We start from the raw sequence: 27,414 nt of genomic DNA, 5'->3' as shown, positions 1-27,414 counted from the left end.
TCAATCTTTTGCAGATTAGTTTTGCACAATGACTCTGCTTAAATATTTTCTCTTAGTAACACGCGTGAGTAGAGTCAGTGTTTGTTATTGTATTTTCAAATTTGAAACGCAGTAGAGTCAGTGCATCAGTTGAAAAGCAGGCGCGGCTGATGTACCACGTTGGCAAGATGTATGTAAGTACCATATGTACATTATTCCGTTATACACAAACTCGACTTTGTATATGGTTTAAAATTTTCGAAATTCAGTCGTTTAAATATTTCAACTTCCATAACTTCTCCGTGGTTTGGATTCACTTTTCAAATATTTTCTGATATACACCTCATGGTTCTCAGTCTCGGTAAATAATGACGAAACAAGTAATTACATTAAAATAGGACGTTTTATTACCTTTTTTATACATATAACGTATTAAAAACGATCTTACCGCGGAATAAATAAGACTAATTATATAAATTAAAAATATAAAAATATGTTCTGCGTCACAAATGGATATTCATTTTTCAAATGCAAAGGAACTCAGTATTGTACTCGAAGCTCGTTTCGGTTGATTATTTTGTTCACTCTCGGGGCTCAGTTTTCTCTTCTTTGACTCCAAACTGTCTGGAGTATTCTTCTTTTGCAAAACGATATCCTTCTCTTTATATCTTGCCAAGGCACTTTTTGTCAAATCAGCAGGACTTAATTCGGGAAATTCTTCCTGCAAGCTCTTCTTGTTTTTAGCGTACCAGCTGACAAACGATTCTTTTTTTTGAAGGTTTTTCAACCCTTTAGTCTTTGATTTGGGAAGGGCAAGTGTTGTTGGTAATTTTTGTGGCTTTATCGGAGTGATATCCAACCCAGCCAATCCTGTAATATTAAGGATGCGATTAAGCATTGACACAAACTTTATTCAAATGGAAGAAACAAGATATAATACCTTTTGTTGTTGGTGAATTCCCACTCTTCAAGAACGGATTGCTTCTTTTTATTGACAAGGCTTCAGTCATAGATAGCGGCTTAATTTCTACATCCATTTTTTTCTGAATATTTAACGAAATCGTGGGTTCTTCAACATCATTATCTAGAACTTCCTCGTCACTTTTAATATCGTTCTTATCACTGTCTTTCTCTTCTTTTTCGTTGTCCTTCTCCTCTTCCTTTGTATCGGCAATTGATTCTAATTTATTTGACAAAGCCACTCGATTTATTCTTCGTGCATACTTAATTGCCAACTCTATGACTTTCTCTGATGCGATTTCTTCGCACAACTCTACTGCTCGATATTCCAAATTACTTCGGCATGCAAGCTAGTCAAATAAAAATCAGTCAATACAGATGTGCATTTAAATGTTGCGAGCAAAAATGGCATTGAGAAGTAAGTATACCGCGATAAGAGACAGCACTGCTTCATTCTCTTCCGAAGGGTCACTTCCTAACTTCCATAATTTGATTTCTTTCCCCGACTTTTCACTTTCAAATTCGCAAAGAGGCGGGAGTAGAGATACTTCTGTGATCACGGGACGCGGAGTAGTTGGTGGATAATGACTTCCTTTGCATAAAACGCAGCGAGCAATACTTTGTTCTTCACTGATTCCAATTATGAAGTAATGATCCGCTTTGCCCTTAGACTGCTTTCAATTCGTTAATTAACTTCAGAATACGCAATGTAATACAATACAAGTAATACGTTACCTGTTCATTCATATCACTGGCAACTCTCCATAGAGACGACTTTTTACTGTACACGTTAATAACATCGTCAGTATCCATTGTAATGGGAGATCCAAGATCAGAAAGGCCTAACCACATAAGCTCTGAGGAAGGTGATAGCGGAAGAGGCATTGTCCGATTATATAAAGCTGTGCCACGAATTTGAATCCACAATAAACTCATAAACTGATCACCAGATGCCCCTATTCAAATATTTCTATTACATTACAGCACTGTTAAACAAAGCAAACAATAACGAATGACTAATATATTATAAAAAAAGAAACTGCACCTATTCCATTGTGATAAGCAACTATCAAAGCATTTCTAAGTCCATTCATTGCGACGACAGGGCCTGGCAGAGCCACGATCTCACGTTGCGTGCCTCCTACCGTGAAAATTCTTAAATTCCTTCTGGACGTAGCAAGGGCTACAAAATTGTCACCAGCGGCAATGCTCTGCCCTTCCTCACCCTCGGGAAGGTCTAAAGACCATTCCTTGTTTCCGGAGCCCCAGCCTATTTTTAAATTAATTATGGTCTGAATTGGTTTCGAACAATTTAAATAATTATTGCGCGATGTACAAACCTTGCAATGCTATTACAACAAGTTTGCTCTGTTTATCGCTATTCGATGGGCAGTTCATTGCAAATGCTTGCGGCGATAAAGCTGCTATTGTATGTCTTAGGTAATTATTAATGTGCATACTACGGTGGATTGTTACATCGTGAAATTCCACTTCGATACTAGACTCGTCTCCGTCTTCAGATGTGAAACATCTGACCATGCCAGTATCATTCCAAACCTACATATAACATACGATACTCGTTAACGTATGATACTGATACGATAATGTCGTCTTCCAAGGAAAATTTACCATAAAACGTGACAGCAAATGTACTGGAGATGAACCAGGCTGGAATGGCGGTTGTAAATGAATTTCGGGTGCAAAGACGTTTGCGTCGTGCGATGATTTCTCGGACTGCGCATCGGAATGGCTTTTTTCGTCATCTTCAGCCTCCACAGATGCTTTAATTTTATCTAAAGAGATCACATTTTCTCCATCCTCATCCTCGTCTGGCAGAATATTATCATTATTAATATCTCCATTCGATTCTAAACGTTCTTCTTCATTGCTTGGGGGCGGATCACAGACTATCTGAACAAGTAAAAAAGAAAAATGAATAAGTTGCATGACTCATAAATCGTACAAGTACAAATATACTTGCCACATCAACGCAGCCTAATTGACCTAAAGAATCACAGAATGCAATTTCATCTGGCTGATCAATGTTCCAAGATAAGGCAGTGATTTTAGTGTTTTGTTGATGTTCAGTATATCCAACCAATACTTTAGTTTCTACATTCCAAACAATTATTTCTCCGTAGACAGAGCTGGCGGCTAATAATGTCCCACATTCAGAAAATTTACAGATATTCACTTCCTACATTGTGAACGATAACATTATGAAATGTAAACCTTGCTTTTTCGGATAGGAGACTTAAGAGAGAGACTCACACTTTTTATATTGATGCACTTTAAACGGAATAATTCCTTCCAAGTAGATCTTTCCACTACAACTACATCTTTCATATAAGGATATGCGAGTGAACTTCCATCTTTCGATTGAAACGAAGGCACACAGTATGTTTTTGCTGTAAAAAATGAGTTACATTTGGGTACAATATTATTCCAAATATTTGCAACACGTTTCTCTTTAATATTCCATACTCGTATCGATCCATCCGCGCTTGACGATGCCTAAAGGAAGGGTTTCATGATGAGCACAAATTAAAAAGCGGATAGAGAGGCTATAGAAAAGTATACTTCACCACAAATTCTTCTTTGGGATCCAGGGATAAGCCTAATATAGGAGCTTCGTGACCTAAGAGCTCTATGTTATCGGACGTATTAATATTGGTAACTTGTATTCTCATATCGCTTTAAAATATAATACATACTGATGAGTATACAATATAAATTGAATGTAACAATGGAACGAAACATAGATGCCACACGCATATCACGTACCAGCCTCCTGACACTATCATGTTACTGTCTTTTGTCGTTGCTAATGCTGACACAGGGGCTGAAAATCTAGTAACTATCCCTTCTTTTTCAAGATCTGGATAATTAAGTATTTGAACTGTATTGTTGTCGTTGCCAACAAATATTTTCCCATTCTAAAACAAAACCATCGCGATTACTAAATCTTACACCTGATGTTATTCCCACTTTGTATCTATACCTTTGAGATCACAGATATAGCTTGTTCCGAAACGCAGCTCGCGGCTGGATCGTCATCCATTAAATTTAACCAGGATCGAACATCTCCATCAGATCCACAAGTAACAAGGCCTTTCCTGAAATGTAAACACTACATCAGCTCTCTGACTTCGAAATATACTTCTCTTTCCTTTCTTTATGTCGATATATTAGAATATCTTTCCCCTGCCTTTAAAACAATTGAATAAAGTTGAGAATGACAAATTCTATTATTCAAAATGTTAATAAAGTTATTCTGTTAAGAACTTTAACTTAAAACTCTTTTTCTCGCATATATATTTCCGCTTACTTTTCACCGGTAAAATAGCAAACATCCGTGTGCCCCTCTGGATGTGCGTAGCGCGTAGGTTTTTTTACTAATGGCATTTTTTAAACAAATTTATACAACGTGTATACTTATAGGATAAACTAAAAACTTGCATTATCTCCCATTGCAAAGCTATGACCCTTCGTACGTGATTTTGGCGCGCACTCTCGACCTCGTTTTTCAATTAAAGATTCTGCAAGTTTTGCATGCATAAAAAATTATTAAACTATTTAAAACTTCAATTTTCATTGCGTTCGTATATTTATATTTTTATTCTATCATTATTTAAAGACAAAACATATTGGAAACAGTTGAAATGTATTTTTATTCATATGCATTGTGTTTCACATAGGACCATACTGATTTCGACGTATTACAAAGGAATGGAAAGGTAATTGAATAGTAAAAGTATCGTAATTGTTAATGTAAAGTAGAAGTAAACAAAGTATAGTATCTTCTAGTAAAACAAGAAATTGTAAAAGACGCTTGAAACAGATATTACTCTAGGGAGTTTTCCAGCGTCATAGCGTCGTTCTCGAGCACATGATAATACTATTTCTGCTGCTAAGTTCCGTACGGTTGATAGCAGACGCAGCCTTTTCTAGGGTGGCCGAAGGTGCAATGAGGAGTTTGTAAATTTCGTCATTAGAAGATTCAAATTTATATATTAGAATGACCATGATTTCGAAGGCTGCAGTGGGTATAGCCGTTGGCATAGCTGGGATATTCGTTGGATATTGCTTTTATTTCGATCAGAAGCGTCGCAGTGATCCCGATTTCAAAAAGAAGCTGCGTGACCGTAAGTCAAGCTATAGTGTTCTTAACTCCTTAGAAAATTTTCTGGACCATGTGATGAAGTGTATCATCGATTTTACATAAAAACACTTCGAATGTTGTCAATCGGCGTGCGACAACGATTGCTGACAGAAAACCTCTAATTACTCTGAGGGAACTACATTTTCAATTACATCAGACTTTACAGTTCAAGTTGTTGGCATTTCAAAATCTAGGAATGATGCTTTCATTTGTAATTCGGCGAATGTATTGGCAGTGCGCTATACGTGAAAGTTTCTAATGCTGGTTGATGTTTGTAGGTAGAAAAGCTAAGAAGCAAGCTCAGAAGGCTAGTTCCACGATGCCAGACTTAAAAGATCACGAGGATGTACAAAGATTTTTCTTACAAGAGGTTAATACGATACGCGTTGTTAAAATTGTAACATTTATATGCATGCCATTTAAACTGTCTCTAATACGTAACGCGATTGTTATTTAGGTCCAGATCGGAGAGGAAATGCTTACATGCGGCGACATTGACGGCGGAATCGAGCATTTAGCGAACGCAGTTGCAGTTTGCGGGCAACCTACACAATTGTTACAAGTTCTTCAGAAAACACTGCCACCACAAGTTTTCCATCTTTTATTGCAACGATTACCCATTATTGGCCAGGTATGCATTTAATTTGCGTTTTTTTAGCAGGGCTCGAGGGCAAGGGAGAAATTTGTCTTTCGCTTGTTACAGAAGCTAGCATCTCAAACCGCAATGGCCGAGGAAGATGTTGAATAAAACAATATAAACATTGCGTTGAGTATTTCAAAATAAAATCTAACCATTAGTAGAAAGTGTATGCTTTTTTTGATAATGTAGACATTTGGGTGGCTTTAATCTGGTCAAGCCTTTTAACTGTACGTCTTATTCTCCTTAATTGAACTTCCATACTCCTTGATAATTATATGTAACGATCAATTAAGAACGTGATATATATTTATATGCATTTCAATTTCAAATGAAAGGAACTTTTGTAATAATTTGTTAAATATAAAAATTTTCGTTCGAAACGTACATTAGCTATTTCCAGTATTTTCGACTGCCGCGATGATTACTCATAATATACGGACAAAGTATATTTTAGTCGCGATGGCAGTCCAACCATGCATACAGCACGTAGTACCTAGAACGATGTCTAGTCACACAAGATTTTCTTCATCCGTTTACATGGTATGGCTATAGTAAACTGTTCGTATTTGTTGAATGTTTCATGGTTTTTAAGAAGGGGCAGAAATGGATCTGCAAATATAGGGGTATAACAATTGATCGAATTCTAGAAATTAGTAATGTATTCAGTCTTGTAGAAATATCTAAATAATTTTATGCATCAGTTGTTATAGCGTGTAAAAACATAATGCTCCTTCAATAAGGAATTCATGCGAAATGTGATCTTAAAACTATATACTTTTCTCCTGGAAGCATTTACAAGTGGTTACAAAAATACTGTTATAACTAAATATATTTTATAGAATTTGCACAAGTCTATGCAAATGTGTATTCTACCCTGTGAATATGAAATTAATATCCTTGTAACGAATGTATCATCTTAATCATAGATACATCACATTATTTTCAATGGTACTCGCCAGCATACTCAACACTTTATAATTATTTTTTGTATAAGAAATATTCTATTCTTATAAAACTAAGGGCAATAAGAAGTGATCATAGTTTCTATCGAGCAAAAACGTTTTTCTTAAAATCTGTATTATGCGAATGAAAATTGAATGTTATTAATAAAAAAAAAGTGAGTTCAATAACATTGTGTCTTATCATAGGTCAAAATATAATTATACGTCAGTTTGTTTCATTTTTTTTTTTATTAATGCAGAATTGTATGTAACCATCTTCAACGAAAGAATCTGTAGGGGGTGAGGATTTTAATCTAATGAAGTAGGTCCCCCGAGTACATTTTTCTTTTTTAATTAATACAAGATATACAATTTTGTTCTACCCTTAATTCCCCTTCATATACAATAGTAACTAGGACTGTACACGGTATTTGATACAAAGAATATTCTCTTTTTATAAATCATCAACGTATAAACAATTACTACAATCGTACAATTCAATATTAACATGTTCATTTTGTTTCTCACGATGCATATTTTATAAATATATCTTATTGCAATATTATATACTAATATAAAATAATTAGCTTTCTTGATAATGACATTTGTTTTTAAGAAAATAGATCTGTATGTACATGCACGGGATAGCTTCAAACATTACTATGTCCATAATTTTATTAGAAACGCGAAACCTATAGAATATAAACTATTTTGTACAGTTTAACAATCTTTTGCATAACTTCAAAAATCAAAATATGGCAGTGAGTAGCTTTTAACTGCGTTTAATGTCGATGGATTCTGTACAGTATATTTTACATTTACAATAAATATAGAAATAAACGTGTACAAAGACGAAAGGAACGAAATTTGAACCATTTCGAGTTTTCGAGGCATTGTTAAAATGGAAGCAATGTTACTAAATAAATGATAGATGATGAAGCCGATAACCATTGTAAATTCTGATAAAATGTATAACAATGCGCTATGGAGTCTTTATATGCTACATTAGTTTATACTTCTTATTAGTTACGAAGCAGGCACACCGATCTATCACAACTCAAACCAATTGCCGAAAATTATGTTTATAATTCAAGATGGTCACCCATCATCAAGAAAAACTAATTTTCGTACTACCATTTATCTTCTATGTCGAGTTTAAAATTTCATTTCTGGCTTTTGTCATGATGTCTAGCGCATTCTTTTCTATAAGACTTTTCGCAAGATCCTTACCAAGTTGTTCAGCGCCCAAAAGACTGAGGCTGCTTACCTTGCCAGGTACAACGCTACAGTAAAGTTGCGGTTCCCGATATGGACATTTTCTGTTGTGCAAATATCGTATCAGTAATGGTTCACGCTTATCAATTTGCGAGGTAGCTATTATTCTTACATACTTATTTGAATGTACTTACTTTGGAGGTTCTCCGTCATCGTCAGGTATATAAAGTTTGCTTTTGGAAGTGTCTTTAATAAGTTTTTGTCCATCTAAAGACCATACTGCACCGGTAATCGTTAAATCCTTGCCTTTCAAAGTCGAAGAAACAGCGACCGGTGCAGAACATCCACCACCTAATGTTTTCAAGAAAGAACGTTCACACACACATCTTAAAGTTGTATCTACATCGTACAGTGGTTCTAATAGAGACAATATTTTCCAATCTGATTCTCGACACTCGACTCCTAATGCGCCTTGCCCGACAGCGTATAATGCTTCCTCTGGTTCTAACAACTACACATATTAAAAAATACGTAAATAAAAATGCGAGAACCGAGTAACAGTTTCGTACAGAAGTGTAATAGAAGTTACCTGACTTATTCTATCCTCCCAATTCATTCTTTTTAAGCCAGCCGCAGCCAAAATAATCGCTGCGAAAGGCCCGCTTTCGTCGTCTAATTTCTTCAGTCTAGTATTCAAATTGCCACGTATATTTTCTACTGTTAAGTGTGGCATGTTCCTAGCTAATTGAGCTGATCTGCGTAACGAACTAGTACCGATAACACTACCTTTCGGCAACGTAGATAATGTCTTGCCTTTGTGCTTTTTAGACATAACAACTGCATCACGTGGATCCTCGCGCCTGTAAAAATGTTTTCCATTTCGTTTATTTGGCAGAACAAGCTCAGGAGTCTAATAATACGGATAAACGCACTAGGCATAATTTCGATTGTGTGCTACCGCGTAAGCAGTATGTATATTGCGTATGCGGCATGTTTCTTTTATGACTATGATAATCTTATTCGGAATTTAAATTTCAGACGCACTGTCGACCATTTTAGAATCGCCAGCACTTGGATAGCATGTTAAGTTGATTTTGTGACTTCAATTTTATACTCACTTTAATATTGCACCTAAAGCCATCCCTTCTGGCAGTAATGTTGGCAAATCCTTCAATGAATGCACTAAGAAGTCAACACGGCCATTCTCTAACGCGAGCTCCAACTCCTCTGTAAACAAAGATTTTTCTCCAATTTTAGGTAAAGATTTATCCAAGATCTTGTCTCCTTTTGTACACATCGTAACTGAAAATTGCATATATACATTTTTATTAGTTATTATGTAAACGATGTTTATTAAACGGATTGTATCTTAATATTTGCTCCAAAGTAAATGCATGCCAAGAAAATTACATGTACAGTGTATCTTATGCAAGGGCATAAGAACATTTTTGGAGGTGGATTATTATTTATAAATTATATAACTACTTGAAACATATATATTAGTCGTCTGATATTATTGACACTATATTGTAAGTTCGTATATACATATTCCTAACACTGTAACTGAAAAATATGCGACTTCTTCAGAAGCCTGATGTAAAAAAGAAATTGCAATTACTTTGGATAAACAAAATGAAGCATTTATACACATAACTTTACCTATTTCAAATTCCTTTTTAGGATGGAACTCTTTTAAACATTGTATCACGTATCTTGTTTGAATTAGAGCCAACTGAAATAATCATAATCGTACATCAAATACTAAAGTCATGAAATATTTATTCATTGCATATCATAATTATATAATTTTGTTATCTTTCTTTGAAAAGAAAGGTCCAGTTGCATATCGTCCGAGAGAACAACACTTAAAAGAAGCTTCTTATTGTACACAGATATATAATGCTGTGTGAGATTCTAACGCATAAAGTGTTTGTTTAAAAAATGCTGAGTAATGGACAGTGACCAGTAAGAGACGTCAGTTACGAGACGCTGTAAACCACGCATTATGTCACTCTGAAATAGACCATAATTTCACAGCTATCGACCGAAGCATAGACGGCAAACATTTTCTAAGGACCTCGAGGGGGATATTTTCTTCCCCCTTACTTCCTGGTTACCTGATTAGTCTTATTATCACGACTAGTGGATATAAATATCCGCAGACTAAAAGGCAAACGTGCCAGAAAGAGAAAGTGAGAAAAAAAGTACTTTCCCTTTCATAAAAAAAAGAAGATATTATTTGTACATTTACCTCGCTCTTGCGAGATCCTACACGGATTACGTCACGTGTATCCGTGCTTGTCATCATGGCAATTTAAATCGCTGCTCCTTCGCGTACAGGGTTGCAATATGGGATTCTCGGAGGTAATTATTATATAATTGGCGGGTCCTATTTTGGAATGTTTTGAGTGTACGTCATGTCCAAAAGGACGCAAGGAACTGAATTAGGTCAACGACTAGGAGCAACTTTCACTACACTTGCACAGTAACCTCTAGCACGTACACACGGTAACTTTAATGCACCTTTGGCGAGGGACAGACTACTGGAATAGCGTAATAATTAAATTGCAATTAGAAGATTATTTCACAGTTACTGACACTGCAGCAGAACGTGAAATTGGGTGGCAGTAAAGGATACGATGAGTATTACTACATCGTTGTGCTAGCCATTCTGCGGCCCGGAAGATCAAACTGTACGAACGGACTGTAGCCGACTGACTGAAGTTAATACTGATACCAGTTGAGTGTTATCTAGATAAAACGGTTATCTAGATAGAGAAGCGAGGGAAAGATATTTTACCTTTGATTGAAACGTCATTCGATGAATACTGTTTCCTCTTTTTATTTGAAACATTTCAGATCTCTGCTTTCAAGATATGTTAGAAATGACTTGCTAAGAAATTATGGGGGTTAGTAATAAAATCCTTTTTTACGCGTTACAGCTCGCTTAGCTTACTTTTATGGAAGGGAGGATTGAACAAATACTACGACGCGTTATCGGCAATTGTTATGTATTTTTTTATTTGTGAATTTCGGCTTTCGATGTTTTAAAAATAAATACATAATATCTACCTTACGTTTTAAAGTGCATACCTATATACAATCACACGTATTGGTCGTATCTTCGTAAATATTGTATCTAATATATATATATAAATTAGAAAGAAACTTATTAGGTACAATATTTTCGTATTTTTTTATAGCCTCGAGAAATATAAAACGCAATTTCAAAGTCACACTTTTTGAAAAATATACGTCATACAAAATTCGTCGTAGAAAAAACAGTCGCGTTTCGTTATCATATGCACATGTATAAGTTTCTATGCAGATGTACTAAATTTAAGATAATTCTCTTTTAGACATTGACTAGCTTTTAAAATAAAATGCTTGTAAAATAAATGACGATGAAGGACTCGTCATTAATAATACTTCTTAAATTTAGCAAAATATAATACAATGATTACGGCAACGCTTCGTACATCTTAATATATAAAGCAGAAAGCTTCTATGTTTGCGTGTTTGTCTGTCGCCTAAAAACTTTCGAACGATAAATTATGGAATCACGGAATGTGCCTCAGCTCATTATTGCTGACCAATCCAGATGAATGTGACTATTCCCCCCCCCCCCAAAAAAAAAACTAAAAAACCATTTTTTTTATAAAATCAGAATCTAAATTTCGGGCGAAGCCGTGTAGTAAAGCTAGTTACATATAAAACGCAAAGCATAAAAATCATGTTATATGCACGATATTTGCATATCTCCTATATTGCACAAACGTAAAAGATATATACACTATTAGGAATTGAAGAGACGTATATTAGACATCTACAAATTTAATACATACCCTTTTCCGTATTAAAAAATGATTTCTGCCTTTGTGTAAAAATTTGTTCCAGCGCAGGTGTAACTCGTGCGGTAGTTTTCAATTCAAAGCGAGACAGCTACTGGCTATTATCGAATGTATAAATGAAGATACTAAATTGTCAGCTTTCATTTGATTATGCGTACCTATCGTTTCTTCGAAACAAATTAGTGTAGAAGCTTAAAGCAGCATGAGATATCGCCGTGATAATAAAAGCAGTAAATTTCATTTATTGCGGGTCGTGTACCAAGCGGCTTACTGTAATACGCAGCCACTTTCATTTTTTGGATCCTTAGAGCTATGATGCACAGCATCTTCTTTAACAGGCGGCAAAGTTTGTTCTTTGTCTATTTTCGCGGGAGTTAAGCCAGACAATGTTTTATATGCATCTAAAGTCCACATAGGATTATGAGGCTCCATATGAAAATCGACGGGGCTCACTAAACCGAAAGTAGCTTTTGTATCCAGTGCTGGAACCTCTCCCGGTACTGTGTGATGATAACTATTCAATGAAAATTACTTAGATTAAACATTTACATTCATTTGTTTCTCGTAATCCACGCGTATATAATACTTACATCAAACCATTCTCTCGATTACACTTATCGAGAGTAAGCTTCACTATGGGTGCCAGCCGTTTAAATACAGCATGTTCATCTGGCTTCACTCTTGGCGCTGGTCCGTGTGTTTTGCCATACTCGTGGCACAATACTTTAGCTTTCTTCATACATGCATCGCTTTCCTGTAAAGCTTTAATCGCTTCTCCACACTTGTCCATAGCTAATAAATTCTCGCCATAATAATTATAGGCCTAGGAAGAATGATTTCCTGTTCAATAATTTGACTTTAATTCCTGAGAAGCTTGCAATAGCTCGCTTACGTAGGATTGGTAAAATGCTGCTTTCAGTCCTAAGTATTTGGTCCACTGAGCTGATATCTCTGGCTTAAAAGGGCGCAGAGTGTTAGCAGCGTCCAGAAATAATTTACTTGTTTCATTAGCCAAAGCTGATATTAAGCTAGCGTTATGCTTCAATTCCACAGCTCTCGCTACTGTCACTGTAATATAATATGAATGATAAGATATATTCGTCAGAATTGCATATTATAGTAATTTCTTATGTCACGCAACCTTCTTGTGCCTCTGCTGTACATTGATTAAGATAAGCATTTATTATGCGTGGATCTAGATCGCTTCCCAATGGCGGTGGGTTCGCCAATTGTGGCAAAAATTCTGTCTGTACAAAAGTAAAGATCCCCGCAGCCCTTCTCAGCATGGTGTGTACATCTTTCGCTTCCTTCATGTTTATACTAAATTATAGAGATACTAGGTCTTACTTCTCGTAATAACAATTCCTACATTCAGCCTCTTTGTAGTCTACTTTTATACTTACTCATCTTTAGCAGCAATCATCGCAGCATGTTTCATGAACCAGAGACCCATATTCACGCTCATATTAGCAGCCTCGTAAACAGAATCAGCACTTGAACTTTAAGAAACAACGGCATGTACTTTAGATTACGTTAAATATTTAAAATCGTTTATAAACTAGTAGATAAGAGTAATGTATTACTAAGTGTTTGTTCCCAATAATGTATGCGTCCACTTGTATACAATAACATTTCTAAGTTTGCTAGGATTGGGCCTGCCAACGTGTTGATTTTCTTCCGCCGAAGAACATATTTCCCATATAAATCCATACAACAGGCTCAAATAGCTTTGAAAGGCTGGTTCTATGGTGTCGCTTGAATTGTTTGGATTCTTGATCAGTTCCAAAAGACGATACCTTGATAATCTTAGGTCGCTGAGAAGTGAAAGTATCGATAATTAAACGTGCTGTGAAATCTAGCAATTAAAAATTCATGAGCGATATAACGATCATCGATGCTGTATATTCTTATCATCGCCGGCAAAGTTATTATTAAGAAAATGATAATTCAAACGTGCATTGAACATACATAGAGTTAAATGCGTTTAATTAACTATATTACTAAACGCCTAACCTGCATAGTTTCCTTGTGGCATCTGTGTGATTAGGTATTTTCCATTCGAATTTTTGATTTGTCGTTGCTTTAAGCACATTACGGTGAAACCAGTGGGCCATTCTATTAATCGTCAAATTAAACTGTCTCTGGTAATAATAACTAGATAGTTGTGTGGTCAATTTGTTCTTAGTTTGACAGATAAGGCGAATCAAGGTAAAGCAGACAACACTCCAACACAACTACACCATCGCTAGTATCGCTACATTTACAAGCGCGAAAAAGATATTCCACTTTTTGCGTAGATAGGAGTAGTCGCGCGACCACTCTCCACTTGCTCCCACTTCCGCTCCGCGTGTAAGCCTGTGGTCAGTCTTGAGCGTTATTTTTTATAACTTTTGAAAGGTAAGAATCGAAAGCTCGCCTCTCTATTATCATCTGCCAATAGGTAATTAACACTTTTATGTCATTGTCTGCGAGATAATGGTATGATGACAAAATTACCACCCTTCTTATCTAACCTACACAATTCTGGTACAACATACGACACAAATGTACAAAATCTTCGTTCCTCCAACGATGTATCTCTTCGTTTTGAATCTAACTTCGTTTAAGTCTAATCACTGTTAATAACATATCTGCACTCTGTAAAAGTACTTCAGAAAATAATGTCCTTCGACCATGTAACATCTTTGTTGCATGGTTTAATCAGTAGCGTGCGATGTAACTATCTTGGAATGTTTTATAAATATTAGCTTAGAGTATACGATTAATATTTGTTGGTGCTTGTCAGATGGGTGAACCAACAGGATTGACGAATAGCGAAGCACGCGAGCTATGCAAAGAAGCAGATGCCGCGACAAGTGGATACATTATGCAGCAAACGATGTATCGTATTAAGGACCCAAGGAAGTCTTTACCATTTTATACCGAAGTGCTTGGTATGCAGTTATTACAGAAACTTGATTTCCCCGAGATGAAGTTCTCCTTGTACTTTATGGGATACGAAAATCCGAAGGATATACCCACTGATAGAAGAGAAAGTATCGAGTGGACGATGAGCCGTAAAGCCACTATAGAACTTACGCAGTATGTTCAGGAATCGTGCAACAGAAATTCTTCGTATCGTATTTAATGTTTAAATCTGATGCTGTTCTTATTCTCTTTCAGTAATTGGGGGACAGAAACTGATCCAGATGCTAAGTACCATAATGGAAACTCCGATCCTAGAGGATTTGGTAATATACTTTATGTAGCTTATAGTTTAAATACAATTTAAATACAGTACAAAGAATAACAGGACAATGTTTGTTTCTCGATGTACAGGTCACATCGGACTCGCGGTCCCCGATGTTGATAAAGCTTGCGAAAGGTTCGAACAGTTTGATGTAGAGTTTGTGAAGAAGCCCAACGATGGTAAGATGAAAGGAATTGCCTTTATTAAAGATCCGGATGGTTATTGGATTGAAATTCTAAGCCCGACCGGCACTGCGAATGTAGTATTAAATCGTTAATGTATCTCTGCATGGAGCAATTTCTTTGACTATCTTCGAATGTATTAACTTTATTAAACACTGATCAATCAGGTAAAACCAAATCATTTATATATACATGTATACACTTGTGTACATGTATATATGTATGGAGATTGTAATTACTCATATTTATGTACACTCTATTTTATGGCACCTGTACATTCTTATATTACATTGTGTTATATATATATAATTTATGTATATTGTAACATCTATATAATCTTTGATAAATAAAATCAAAGTATTTATTTTTCAATCGTCATTTTTGTTCAGCAAAATATGTTCGAACGCGTTATCGCGTTGTACACGTATATAGATAAGTACGTGTTTACAACTCCTCTCGCAGACGTATTCTGTATCATTCCAATCATTCTGTATAGTGTCATAATTTACGCGTGAAGTCACGTCAATGAAGCTAAAAAATACATGATGCGATTTCTTTATACATATATATATATATATATATACGCGTCACACATTATATGTCGCTCGTGGAAGTGTAGGTGGGACGTAATGAGTGGAGTGTCTTGCAGTACAGAGCTCCTAGGTATTTCAGTAGTATACAACAGAGAAATGTCATATTGCCGTATATGACTTAAGTTTGACAAAGCCATGTCTGTATAGCCGCCCGTTCTTGTCACGAATATTACCTGCAGCAGCACCTCGTGAAAGCTATTACCCGTTCGCAACATTAATATTTCGTCTGTCTCGTAAATTTCAATGATCATCTATGATATTGAGGTTAGGTTTCGGACCGCAATATGATATATACATAATAATTAATCATTTATCTGAAAAGGAATTTATATTACAAATTGTATCATCGTACTTAATAACATGATTTTTAGGATATTTTTTGAGTAAAAAAGATAGAAATAAATTGCATTACAGACATCATTTAAATCGTCCTCTTTTAGTATGGTAGAAGATAAAAAATATGAAATTGGCAGCAGAATTGAGTGCGATGGAGACCAAGGTACGTTGGAGTATGTTGGCCCTGTTGGTGATACCAAAGGACAGTGGCTCGGTATAGATTGGGATGACCCGACTCGCGGGAAGCATAACGGCACCTACAATGGAGACAAGTATTTTAAAGCAAGGTAACTGCATATGAAAGTATACTACCGTATTGCGCAGTGTATAATTAAATAAAGCGATGTTTTGTTGTACCTTGCTACAGGCATCCTACGTCTGGTTCCTTCATACGCCCGGGTAAAGCAAAGTTTGGAATCTCGTGCTCCCAAGCTATTAAGATTCGCTATGGTCTCATCAACGATGAATTAGCGGGCATTGATAGAGATACATTGATGAGCTTGCAAAAGGAGATTAATGCTCCTTTTCTGGAAGTCGTTGGTTTCTCCAAAGTAAATAGGAAACAAAGCAAATTCGATCAGTTAAAGATAATATGGTTAAGAGAGCAATGCGTTAGTCACGCTGGAGATCCTGGTGAATTGGAAGTCTTGTGCTCAAACTTGGAGGAATTAGATATATCTAGAAACTTAATAAATAGCTGGCAGATCGTAGCAGATATCTGTTGTCAGCTTCACTCTCTTGTTCGCCTCAATGTCAGGTAAATTAGTTAAACTTTACCGAGAATGGATAATTGCTTTTGTCATTATTATATGTCTCCTTTTTTCATTTCAATTTAGCGAAAATTATTTACCGACCGAAGAAAATATGGAAGCATTAAGTAACACATTTTTAACAGTTAAACATTTAACCATGGCAAGAATGAAATACAATTGGTGTAGTATCGCACGTTGTATGCGTATGTTTCCATCTCTTCAAGAACTGTCGGTTTCTTTTAACACTGTCAGCGATATACAAAAACCACTAGAAAGTGACAATTTAATGAAGATACGCAAATTAATGCTCGAAGGAAACTTGATATCCAGTTGGGATGAAGTTCTTAAATTGGGTTCACTTCCATGGCAAGTCACCATTGCTTTAACTACATGCTGTTATTACCTATCAATGAAATTTGTCAATGTACTAAGATACGCAAAGTTAATTTCAAGGACGAACTTATATTGAAAAGTTTCATTTTGCAGCTTAGAATATCTGAATTTAAATTTAAATAAAATAAACAAAGTAAGCTTTCCATCTGTTGAACCAACAGCAAAGACTCCGGCGTTTTCTGCTTTGCGACAGTTGCATCTGTCGCAAAATCATATATCGGAGGTAAAGCTGATTTTTGTATCGTATAGATAAGTACGTGGTTTCAATAGAAACTAATAATTTTTTAAAAATTTATAGTGGCAATCCGTATCGGAATTAGAAAAGCTTAATAATTTAGAGGATTTGAAATTTAGGGAAAATCCGGTTTTGAAAGACGAAAATTTAGAGACCGCGCGGCAATTAATAATAGCAAGAATCTCAAAATTACGATTTTTAAATGGCACTGAAATCATGCACGACGAAAGACGGGGCGCGGAATACGATTATTTGAAACTGTATTTACCAAAATGGACTGAAACTGAGAAGGATCCTGGGAAAAGAAACGAGTTTGTAATTGAACACCCTCGGTATCCAGCATTAGTTGCAAGTATGTAAAGATAGTAAATGTTGCGATCATAAAAATTAATTTTTATAAAACGAGAAGCTTCACGTATTGTTTGAAATCATTTCTAGAATATGGAATTTCCGACATTCCATCGACTAAAGCGAAAGTGGAAATGATTTCCAACGTGATAACAGTCGAGTTCGTATGCCCAGATCATCCTAACCAACCTAGGGGGATTAAAAGAAAACTTTTAAAAGACATGGAAGTTCAGAAAGTCATTGGAATTGCACAGCGACTTTTCAGAACAGGAGGAAAGATACCAATCCTCTCATTTATACAGCAAAATGTAAGTGTACGGTGATACATGCTGTGCTACTACAGTAATATTAATCTACTGTATACCACTTTTTACAGCTCTCAAAAGATGAAATTCCTTTGGATAAGCCGCTTCAGGAACTTAGCTATTATTCAATACAAGACGGAGATCAGGTTCTTATAAGGTGGTGATATAAAAGAGATTGTTCATAGATATAATTGTATTTTGTACACTGTTGAAATTTCACCACCATACTTTGTTATTAAACTTTTTTAATAGCACAGGTATACTTTTCGTACCCTATTTATACTTTGCCACGTTTTGTTAACGCCTACAGGCAATTGGTAAATATTTAGAAACATCAGCTCTCTTGATTTATTAAAGTTTTATATTGTTGTCAAAAATATTTCTTGTTACAATTCTTATACAAAAATCATTACATTTTATGTTTACTATGTTACAGATATTACGTAAAATACAAAATATGGTATGTTTACACGTTTTACACATCACCATACTTGTCGAAAGATGGCACAAAAGATTTGATATACTATCTCTCAAATTTAATACTACGTATTCAATTTTGTTGCGCCGTTTGTTCGATTTTACCATATTCGTCTTTTTCAAGCTGCTCTCGCGTTAACAATGACAACCCTAATTGATTTTCACGAGTGAATGGTTGAGCCATTTGTCGCAACCATCGTTTACTTATCTGAAAATCATACTAAGTTTGTTATCCCCCTTTTTTAAACTATTATTGCATTTAACTCGAACCTCTTACCTGTACGGCTTCTTCAGTCGACAAGTTACACAAACTGTCGATCAAATGTTCTTGTATCCACTTTGGTAACTTACTTCTTTTATCTATTCTTGAAAATCGCTAAGAAGCAATTGTCATTAACATTAGACTGAATCAAGAAATCGATATTGTTTATAATAATTGTCATTACCTTATCTGCAAACACCATTATACCATAATCAGTTTTCCCTCTAATCGCTCGTCCAACACATTGTGCCGCGTGTCTCATTGCATCGAAAGTTAAAAAATCATTTTCCCGAATCTAATAAGAATACGAGGGATAGTTCGGGCAGCGTAACTTCAGATATTTCAGAACTCAAGTTATAATACAGCGTAACGACTTACTTGAAATTGATCGCGAAGATATTCTAGACGCGCTTTCAAAATACGCGACTGCGTGTACACGTAAGGAATCCCAAACATTAAAACCGCTCTTCCCAGGTGGTGATCGAAGTCGACTCCTTCCGATACTTTTCCACGCGCTACAGAAAGAAGAACTGCGCCTCTTCCGTTTTCGCAAGCCTTTATATAATTTATAAGAGCCAGACTCGTTTCTGCAGAATCCTGAGTCTCGATAAAGAGTAGCTTGTGCCTCTGAAGTTGATCTACAACGCCCTGGTCATACCTATGAAATAACGAAGCATGGAGATTTATGATTTTACTGGTACAGTTGAATGAATACGAACCATGCAGCAACGACAGACTCCATGTACAAATACGAGGTAAAAAAGCAAACTAAGCCATCGGGAACGGTAGATGCGAATTCAACTAGTAGTTGACCGTAATTCCTTATAACAGCAACGTCTTCCCGCGTTTCATATTTTGATGAAATTGCAACTTGATCGTTACCTTTCGATACGATCTAATATTAAACCAAATTTAGTATTTTGAGAATTATAGTACCTTCGTCCTAAAAGAATTGATACTGAACTCACCATAGGCAAAAGGCACGGTCTAGCCAGTGTCATAGTAAAGGACGACATCACGACTGGATGGAAGTTGAGAATTTTGGGGTACATATCCAATGGAGACAATGTCCCTGAAGTGATCACTACTGACTGGAACCTATCAAATATAGGCTTCATCGCAATTGATGAATCTAAGCAACTGAATTGGAGAACTGGATTTAAAACAGTGGGCGTTTTATCATCGAATGGTTCTACTATGACGGTGAATCCTCGGGTGTACGTGGAAACTAACGTAGCAAGGTGCGTCACCAAAATTATTGGTGAAAAATCGGTGAAATCAGTTATCTCCATAGTGCGTAAAAGCGAGGCCAATCGTTCAGCGCAGAACCTTAATGGTTTGCGTTCTATCGACACTTTCGATTGAACATCTCTCAGGAATGCGGCGGGAGATTCTTGTATGACATGTTGCACACGCAAACGTGTCTTCAGGTATTCTACAAAACGTTTTAAGAAGCTAACAAAGTGTTCCGCATTTCTTATATTACCAGGGACCACCTCGTGTAGAACTTCGGTTGGTAAAATAGGATTTGCTAAAATGATATCAGTTTCTCTCGCAACCTGTGCATCTTTCAATCCTTCCACCAATCTATCGTACTCTTCTCTCAATTTATTTACATCATCTTCCTTCATCTCTGCCACTGTTTTTTCGAGAAGCTGTATATTATCACAACTTTTTTCCAAAGTTCTTCTATTTATCTTTACACTCATCGAATCAATGCACACGTTATCTATATTATGAGCTTCGTCAAAAACCACAACCGAAGATTTACTCAACTCTTTCGACACAGTTTCAGCAATTTTAGGGTCTAACAAATAATGATAACTGTACACCACAATCTGGGCATGCAGTATCTGAAATCGTATATTAAAGTTAGTCCTTCGGTTAGGATAAGAAGATGCCAGCGTATTTCCAAATACTTACTGTAAACCTTGCAAGAAAGTATGGACACCAATTCCGGTCCCTTCCATATTCCTTTAAATCATCGATAGAGTATATGCCTGATGGCACAACTTGTTCCTTCCCCTCCATGTCGAAGCCTTCGTAAAAATTACAGATTGGTGTAGCCTCATCGTAATTGTGTCTCTCACGAACATAAGAAGCTGTGAGAGAATGACAACGTCCATCAACGATTTTGCCTTCTCGTTCTCTGCTCACCTGTTTCAGAAATATTATTGGCAACTTATGTATATGGATGTGTCTAGACAGACGACATTCCCATAAATTACCTCGGGATGAATACACATATTCTTCCTGGAACTGAGCACTAAGCCAACGATCTTAGGTTTACTCTCAGTCTCTTTCTCGTAATAATCAATAAGCTTCTTCAGCTCCTCTATAACTTTTTCTATCTCCGGTACCGTTCGGGAACAATAAATTAATTTCGTAATATCCAATGGATTTTCCAGCATGTACGCTACAATTAACGATAACAGGGTTATTGTTTTGCCAGTGCCTGAGGGCATTTCCAATAAACAGTGCCCCTAGAATTTATAAACGAATTTAAACGTTCGTGTCGCGAATGCACGGGCGGCATAGACTCCGGAAATACATTGAATAAATACTTTTGCATCCAAGCTCCGCTTGAGCTCCAACATGTACGCATATTGCTCCGGATAAATGTAATCGTACGGGAAATATACCAGTAAGCCGTCAACGGTGATCCTGTAAACATAAACGGCTCGTAAAGTTTCTCATTCAGGAAACTAAAGAATTCTCGTTAAATGAACATTCATATTTACTTCATCTTCCTTTATCTTTTACTACATAGATAAAAGTTCTGTACACAGTACTATCATTTATTTATTGTAATAAACAACTGCAACGTACTTCATAACACGTTTTACGCATAACAGTACCGCAACCGTTTGCAACCGCTTGGAGCGCAATGCGCATACAAGCGAGCGCACCGATTCGCATGCTTCACAGTCCGGCAGCCACATGTTATGTGTTCCTAAAACCATGATTTCTTTGTGCACTAATTGTAAGAAACTGATCTAATATATCATTGACTGCATTTAATAGCATGTTATACATTCAAATTGTCGATACTATAAAAGAAGCTCGTAAATAAATGTTATACTAAAAGTTATCAATATTTCAAACGCTTCGGGAAGTCGATCTATGTGTATCGATATAAACCGAATTCGATAGATCGGCCCAAACCGGAAGACGACGTTTGAATACGTCCACAATTTCCGTGAGGATTTGGCGTCCGCGGGATGCACGTGTACGGAGCGTTAAAAGTTAAAAGAAATTATAAATAAACAGTTGCGTGTTTAAAGGTTCAGATGGGGAAGCCAGGTAACTAACAATCCTTCTGATAGTAAATGTTTCATTCAATTCTTTGCGAAGCCGGGGTATTCGATGTTAATACACGAGTTTCGGTAACCTAACGCATAATTGAGCATTTGCGTTGTATTTATACACTGTATGTATATTGTTTATGTCTGATATATGCATTCATTTAAACATAGTGAATCATTTTCTACATAGATTTATAGATCGTTAAGTCAGGCAAGCCACTGTATTTGTGTTTATATCTCTCGCTCTTACTTTAACCTCAAATTACATGTGCATATATTTCGTATATACACAAGGATAGAAATAATGAGAGAATACGTGAGAATATACTCTTGCGCATAGTATTTATTTTATCAAATTAATACAATTTTAGGATTTTCACCGGGCGGTGGGGGTGGCGGCGGAGGTGGATTTAGAGGAGGTAGAGGAGGTGGAGGCGGATTTAGAGGAGGCAGCAGTGGACGTGGTGGAGCAAGAGGCGGAGGAGGTGGGAGGGGTGGTGGCCGGGGGGGTGGAAGAGGTGGAGGTACCCCACGTGGACGTGGTGGTGGCGGCGGTCGAGGAGGAAGAGGAGGACGTGGAGGAGGTGGCGGTGGTTTCAAGGGTGGCAAAACAGTTGTCATAGAACCGCATCGTCACGAAGGTGTTTTCATAGCCAGAGGAAAAGAGGATGCGTTAGTTACTTTAAATTTAGTACCAGGTTCAGAAGTATATGGTGAGAAGAGGATTAGCGTCGAGGTACATAGACGAATTGGTCAGTTTGTGTTGTTTAACTTGCAAAGTACACTAGAATCATATGTATGATTACTATAGGGAGAGAACGCGGAGAAGATTGAATACAGAGTGTGGAATCCCTTCAGATCGAAATTAGCTGCAGCTATACTTGGTGGTATAGATCAAATTCACATGCCTCCTGGCTGCAAAGTTTTGTACTTGGGTGCTGCATCTGGAACGACGGTGTCACACGTAGCAGATGTTGTTGGTCCGGTATGTATCTAAAAAGCTTCCTTAACATATGTATATGGTGCATACATTAGAGCCAGTTTGGTGCATTATTGCTGAATTGGTGTCGAAGTTATGCTATAGCAATTACATGCTCGTTCTTCCATAGAGTAAGATATGTTGGATTTTACTCCAAAAGGGCGTGCGTACAAAATGTTCTTATGTTAACCGACATATTTCTCTGAGTATGCAAACGCAAAGTTTGAGAATGGCTAATTTCATTTTTTTAGGAAGGACTAGTATATGCCGTGGAATTTTCTCACAGATCAGGTAGAGATCTTATAAATGTCGCCAAGAAACGGACAAATATCATTCCCATAATTGAGGATGCGAGGCACCCCCACAAGTACAGGATGCTTATTGGAATGGTAGATACAATATTTGCCGATGTGGCACAGCCTGATCAAGCCAGAATAGTGGCTTTGAATGCTCAGTACTTCCTGAAGAATGGCGGTCACTTCGTTATTTCCATTAAGGCTAGTATACTGAGTAGCTTAAAAAAAGCTCCGTGTTTTACGGGAATTTATGAAGCCTATGGTCGCATTTTCCTTTTATATAGGCAAGCTGTATAGATTCCACGGCCCAGCCTGAAGCAGTATTCGCCGCGGAGGTGAAGAAGCTTGTTTCCGACAAATTGAAACCACAGGAGCAGATTACATTAGAACCATACGAAAGAGATCACGCCGTTGTAGTCGGCGTCTTCAGGCCACCACCTAAGAAATCAACTTAAAATTATGTATATATGTATCATCTAATTATTAAGATCAATTCAAATCGTTATTGACCATCATCCCTTAGAATATACGCAATATCCTTTGATTGAGTGACTGTAAACAAAGTTATCAAACATTTCATCGATTTTGCGAATGAGAAGATTGAAATAGTTTGTAATATAATGTAAAGTAGACGATTATTATACAGATAATTGAAACGTTTTCTACAAATGCAATTTGTTTCCACTATTGTACCTGCAAAGTCGGTACACCGAATGGGGGAACGTACGCGCATGATTGTTTAATATAAAAATTTATATTTTAAATATCTCGAAGGATCATCTTACACTTTCGTACAAATAAAAAGAAATATATAACACGTACGACAGTGTGTTTAATTTAATATATTCAAAGATACGTGTGTATCTTTAAATATCGAATACTATGCAACTTCTTTGCATATATTTGAAGCTTGGGAAACAAATGATAGTTAGAGTAACATCCATACATCTTTATTTTCATAGGAACTTGTCAGATATGCATTTCAAAATTTATGTGTAAATTAACCGGTCAATTGTCCTCCGCCAACTATTTCTCATTATGATTACTTTATGCATCCATTGAACGAAAATGCCACGCTCGTTGTCGAACGTACCCAAAAACGGTAATAATGTATAAAACTCGAGCGAGCGAAACGGTTAACCGTGATTAACGATACACGATTACTTACAGCGACCGATGAAAGTCGCAGACCGTCGAGTAAGACTCTTAAATTGAGAAAGCCAGTCCGTAAGTCTACTTCGAGCGCGAAGAGCCAAGATCGTTTGTTAGGAGGAGCGGACGTGCCCGAGCAAGTGGAAGATGCAGAAAGTTCGACGAAAGAGATCCAAGAAGAGGCTGCTCCCGCGGTGGTTGAGAGCGAGTCCGCTTTGAAAACGGAAACTGGAAAGACTGTACCTTCTGGTGGACCGTGCTGTGTCTGCTTATCGCAACTGGCAGGACCAACCGGGTACAAGTATCATTTCTTTCGAATCACCTGTGAAACTTTGTAATTGTGATAGACTGTGTATCCCACGATATATACTGTACATGTATTTTAAAGATATAGTTTTTTTGTTGGAAGAGGAACGTTTTTTTTCAAAGTCACTTCTTCATCGCCCCGACTCGGGCGCTGGAGAAACGTAGCGGCTCGCGTAATGTATGTAATTAGTATCTTGTAAACGCAGAGATAAGAAGGTGGACGAAGTGATCGACTATGTGCATCAGAATTTGCAAGAAGCGGGTAAAGCATTGGCCACGTTAGGCGAGAACTTTGAGCACGATTCAAAGGTTGAGCCCCGCACGCAAGTAGAACCATCATGAAATTGGGACGACTATGGGGAGTGTATAGCGAGGGTACAATGAATTAAAAGTCTACAAAAATTATTCGTATCACTTCGAGAGGCCGAGTAACGAAAAGAAACTAGTGGTTTCCATTAAAACTCCCAATTTCGTAAAACGAGCAATTCTGGCATTTTTTTGTTTGTTTCGAGGATCTGTTTTCCGTACGATAGTAGCTTGGACCAGCACTCTGGTCTATGGTCACGAATTCTAATTTCCTTCTCGCGTTTCTTCCGTGAAATCGATGATTAATTTTGCAAAAGCTGATGTTCATCGACATACTCGGCCGTATTCAACATTGGAGCGGGATCGTGCAAAACAAGCTGGACATTTGCAAAAACGACATCGAAGCCCTGCGCAGAGAGCTGAAGGCGCGAGCTTGCGAGATCGCCGCACTGACGAAGAAGCTGGCAGACTGTGAGGATCGCGAGGTGAGTTTCTTTTCCGGGGTCAATAATATTTTATAAAACAGGCCCTACGGCTTCTGGGGTTTTAAAACCTGCGCAATAGGCTCGACCGGAATAAAGGTGTCCCCTCTGCCTCGCAGGGGTGCGTAAGGCTATGGAACATTCGTTCATTGCAAATATATTTGTTACAGGGGGAAATGGTTGCCACCCAAACCGAAGTACAGGAACAAGTCGTAGAGGAGATCACCGAAAAAGATCATCAGGACGAGGCGGAGGACAAAAGCTATGAAGATTCGAAGATCGGTCCCGACGACCTGACTCAAGATACCGAAGAGAAGGAAGAGAAGCTTCTGGAGACTGGAAGACTGGAGATCATCTGCACGGACGCAGCTATTCAGTCGATGGCGAAAGATAAGGAGAGGATGAGGCGCGAGCTCGAGGTATAATAGAGCTGCTATCGTGTCTATTCTCAAGCTTCAGCAAACTGTATTGTTCTGAAATATAAAATTCTACTCGAGCAGCTTGAAGCCGAGATAGCACGGCTTCGCAAAGAAAACGAGCGAATCGTGAAGGAACGTGCCGAGTACGAGAACGCGATCCAGCGGGCACTGCTTCGAGGCGTTTCCTCATTGAACGTCGAGGCACTGAGGGTCCTCCGCTGTCCACCCATCCCCTGTTGCACCCCTTGCGCGCCATGTCCAGGATCCGTCGCGTAAGATTTCGTTGTCTTTCCTACCTCCCTATCGAGCACCTGTTAGAAAAGTAGAAAAGAGCTGAATCATGATCGGGGCGAGCGTGCTACGTGGAACCGAGCATAAAAACAAGGAAACTTAATGGGAACGGCCTTCGTATCACGCTTGGATGCCCGCTAACTGCCCCCAGGTTTCAATAATCCTTCGTATTCGATGTAAAAAGAGCGTGATATTTCGCTTGATTGGTATCTAATCGAACCGAGGCCGATCCTGACTCACCGAAGTTTCATTCCCAGGGAACCGATCGCGGCGTGCAGAAGGGAAGCGACGCCCAGAGGTTGCGTTGCCCAGCGTACCGCGGGCGCAAAAAACGGCGCCCGAAAGCAGAGCTGTTGCATCGTGAAGCGACCTTGCGCCAGCCCCTGCTGCTCCGCGGTAAAAAGCCGGAACAGCAGCATGGTCTTCCTGCTCCATCAGGGTGACACTGGGAACATCCACGTATCCAACGACACGGCAGTTCCGCGGGTCTGTGGCTCGCCCGTGATGAAGAAGATCGAAATACCGCGGTGTCCTAGATTCAGCAGGTGACCAGCTGGCTTGGTCTTTCATTCGAGGATAGTCCAGGGAACTCATGAACTCGCTATGCAAATAAGCAAAGGAGATTTCGAGCGAGGGGTGCTTCTAATACATTGCAGCAACGAGTCGGCTGAAAAGTAGAAGCTGTACGTTTCCGTGGGATAGATTCCAGGTACTCGTTATAACGTCATTGCTAAGTCTTTCCTGCGGAATAGTTTGATTATAAAGATCAATAGCATGGTGTTAAAGAAACGGAAAATTCGATGACGTTCGTCCGCGTTCGTGGAATACGTCATCGCGATGAAATGCCACGTATGGCGTCTCATTTCCTTAATGAAGCGTAAAAATCGAAGTATGTCCGCGGAGGAGGACAAGTTTGTGTTAATGGGAATTGCAAATATCCTTCGCACGGCTACGAAAGTCTGCAGCAGCGTATGGACTCTGCTTTTTGGGGATCTCTTTGTATTCTTGACGCCTGACT

The 27,414-nt window shown here is 37.7% G+C and overlaps 9 protein-coding genes across 15 annotated transcripts; 5 read left to right on the top strand and 4 right to left on the bottom strand.

Annotated features, from left to right (window-relative positions):
- Window positions 1-363: 363 nt before the first annotated feature.
- Window positions 364-4,623, bottom strand: LOC143373118 (WD repeat and HMG-box DNA-binding protein 1). The gene is made up of 13 exons (XM_076820045.1): window positions 4,268-4,623; window positions 3,941-4,055; window positions 3,724-3,875; window positions 3,525-3,633; window positions 3,211-3,453; window positions 2,917-3,136; window positions 2,569-2,846; window positions 2,280-2,496; window positions 1,985-2,209; window positions 1,675-1,895; window positions 1,368-1,610; window positions 920-1,289; window positions 364-849 (listed from the first exon to the last, which is right to left on the bottom strand). The coding sequence occupies exons 1-13, from the start codon at window positions 4,342-4,344 to the stop codon at window positions 497-499; spliced, it is 2,823 nt and encodes a 940-aa protein (XP_076676160.1). The 5' UTR covers window positions 4,345-4,623; the 3' UTR covers window positions 364-496.
- A 230-nt stretch (window positions 4,624-4,853) lies between these two features.
- Window positions 4,854-6,125, top strand: Tom20 (translocase of outer membrane 20). Its single transcript, XM_076820068.1, has 4 exons — window positions 4,854-5,084; window positions 5,380-5,471; window positions 5,559-5,732; window positions 5,805-6,125. Exons 1-4 carry the CDS (start codon window positions 4,958-4,960, stop codon window positions 5,847-5,849), a joined length of 438 nt encoding a protein of 145 aa, XP_076676183.1. The 5' UTR covers window positions 4,854-4,957; the 3' UTR covers window positions 5,850-6,125.
- An 893-nt stretch (window positions 6,126-7,018) lies between these two features.
- L(3)02640 (porphobilinogen deaminase-like protein l(3)02640) lies at window positions 7,019-10,626 on the bottom strand. The gene is made up of 6 exons (XM_076820058.1): window positions 10,149-10,626; window positions 9,557-9,629; window positions 9,016-9,199; window positions 8,487-8,757; window positions 8,092-8,408; window positions 7,019-8,001 (listed from the first exon to the last, which is right to left on the bottom strand). Exons 1-6 carry the CDS (start codon window positions 10,203-10,205, stop codon window positions 7,827-7,829), a joined length of 1,077 nt encoding a protein of 358 aa, XP_076676173.1. The 5' UTR covers window positions 10,206-10,626; the 3' UTR covers window positions 7,019-7,826.
- Window positions 10,627-10,891: 265 nt separating this feature from the next.
- LOC143373124 (BRO1 domain-containing protein BROX) lies at window positions 10,892-13,998 on the bottom strand. Its single transcript, XM_076820056.1, has 7 exons — window positions 13,762-13,998; window positions 13,332-13,562; window positions 13,152-13,247; window positions 12,890-13,068; window positions 12,641-12,816; window positions 12,339-12,571; window positions 10,892-12,262 (listed from the first exon to the last, which is right to left on the bottom strand). The coding sequence occupies exons 1-7, from the start codon at window positions 13,860-13,862 to the stop codon at window positions 12,016-12,018; spliced, it is 1,263 nt and encodes a 420-aa protein (XP_076676171.1). The 5' UTR covers window positions 13,863-13,998; the 3' UTR covers window positions 10,892-12,015.
- A 29-nt stretch (window positions 13,999-14,027) lies between these two features.
- LOC143373131 (lactoylglutathione lyase-like) lies at window positions 14,028-15,531 on the top strand. Its single transcript, XM_076820067.1, has 4 exons — window positions 14,028-14,145; window positions 14,534-14,829; window positions 14,911-14,978; window positions 15,067-15,531. Exons 2-4 carry the CDS (start codon window positions 14,534-14,536, stop codon window positions 15,252-15,254), a joined length of 552 nt encoding a protein of 183 aa, XP_076676182.1. The 5' UTR covers window positions 14,028-14,145; the 3' UTR covers window positions 15,255-15,531.
- Window positions 15,532-15,691: 160 nt separating this feature from the next.
- Glo1 (Glyoxalase 1) lies at window positions 15,692-18,381 on the top strand. Of its 5 annotated transcripts, none has more exons than XM_076820053.1 (8): window positions 15,692-16,016; window positions 16,229-16,375; window positions 16,456-16,845; window positions 16,925-17,206; window positions 17,327-17,456; window positions 17,532-17,820; window positions 17,907-18,124; window positions 18,193-18,381. In XM_076820053.1, the coding sequence occupies exons 1-8, from the start codon at window positions 16,006-16,008 to the stop codon at window positions 18,283-18,285; spliced, it is 1,560 nt and encodes a 519-aa protein (XP_076676168.1). In that variant the 5' UTR covers window positions 15,692-16,005; the 3' UTR covers window positions 18,286-18,381. The 5 variants fall into 5 exon arrangements, with proteins under 5 accessions (XP_076676168.1, XP_076676167.1, XP_076676164.1 ...); XM_076820052.1 differs by having other exon boundaries at window positions 16,226-16,375; XM_076820049.1 differs by having other exon boundaries at window positions 16,193-16,375.
- Window positions 18,382-18,462: 81 nt separating this feature from the next.
- Window positions 18,463-21,791, bottom strand: Xpd (general transcription and DNA repair factor IIH helicase subunit XPD). Of its 2 annotated transcripts, XM_076820046.1 has the most exons (10): window positions 21,602-21,791; window positions 21,425-21,524; window positions 21,089-21,343; window positions 20,784-21,017; window positions 19,829-20,713; window positions 19,580-19,755; window positions 19,239-19,518; window positions 19,045-19,155; window positions 18,876-18,974; window positions 18,463-18,806 (listed from the first exon to the last, which is right to left on the bottom strand). In XM_076820046.1, exons 1-10 carry the CDS (start codon window positions 21,604-21,606, stop codon window positions 18,672-18,674), a joined length of 2,280 nt encoding a protein of 759 aa, XP_076676161.1. In that variant the 5' UTR covers window positions 21,607-21,791; the 3' UTR covers window positions 18,463-18,671. The 2 variants fall into 2 exon arrangements, with proteins under 2 accessions (XP_076676161.1, XP_076676162.1); XM_076820047.1 differs by lacking the exon at window positions 21,602-21,791 and having other exon boundaries at window positions 21,089-21,276.
- A 234-nt stretch (window positions 21,792-22,025) lies between these two features.
- On the top strand, window positions 22,026-24,261 carry Fib (rRNA 2'-O-methyltransferase fibrillarin). Its single transcript, XM_076820059.1, has 5 exons — window positions 22,026-22,163; window positions 22,537-22,901; window positions 22,977-23,150; window positions 23,396-23,641; window positions 23,725-24,261. The coding sequence occupies exons 1-5, from the start codon at window positions 22,151-22,153 to the stop codon at window positions 23,893-23,895; spliced, it is 969 nt and encodes a 322-aa protein (XP_076676174.1). The 5' UTR covers window positions 22,026-22,150; the 3' UTR covers window positions 23,896-24,261.
- A 153-nt stretch (window positions 24,262-24,414) lies between these two features.
- Window positions 24,415-27,370, top strand: LOC143373129 (uncharacterized). 2 transcript variants are annotated; one of them, XM_076820060.1, is made up of 5 exons: window positions 24,415-25,160; window positions 25,522-25,689; window positions 25,857-26,105; window positions 26,187-26,377; window positions 26,654-27,370. In XM_076820060.1, exons 1-5 carry the CDS (start codon window positions 25,134-25,136, stop codon window positions 26,943-26,945), a joined length of 927 nt encoding a protein of 308 aa, XP_076676175.1. In that variant the 5' UTR covers window positions 24,415-25,133; the 3' UTR covers window positions 26,946-27,370. The 2 variants fall into 2 exon arrangements, with proteins under 2 accessions (XP_076676175.1, XP_076676176.1); XM_076820061.1 differs by having other exon boundaries at window positions 24,415-25,207.
- The last annotated feature ends 44 nt before the right edge of the window (window positions 27,371-27,414 follow it).

This window comes from Andrena cerasifolii, chromosome 9, assembly GCF_050908995.1.
Source record: "Andrena cerasifolii isolate SP2316 chromosome 9, iyAndCera1_principal, whole genome shotgun sequence".
NCBI lineage: Eukaryota > Metazoa > Arthropoda > Insecta > Hymenoptera > Andrenidae > Andrena > Andrena cerasifolii.
The sequence above is the reverse complement of the archived record's forward strand: the minus strand, read 5'-3'. Positions and strand labels throughout refer to the sequence as shown.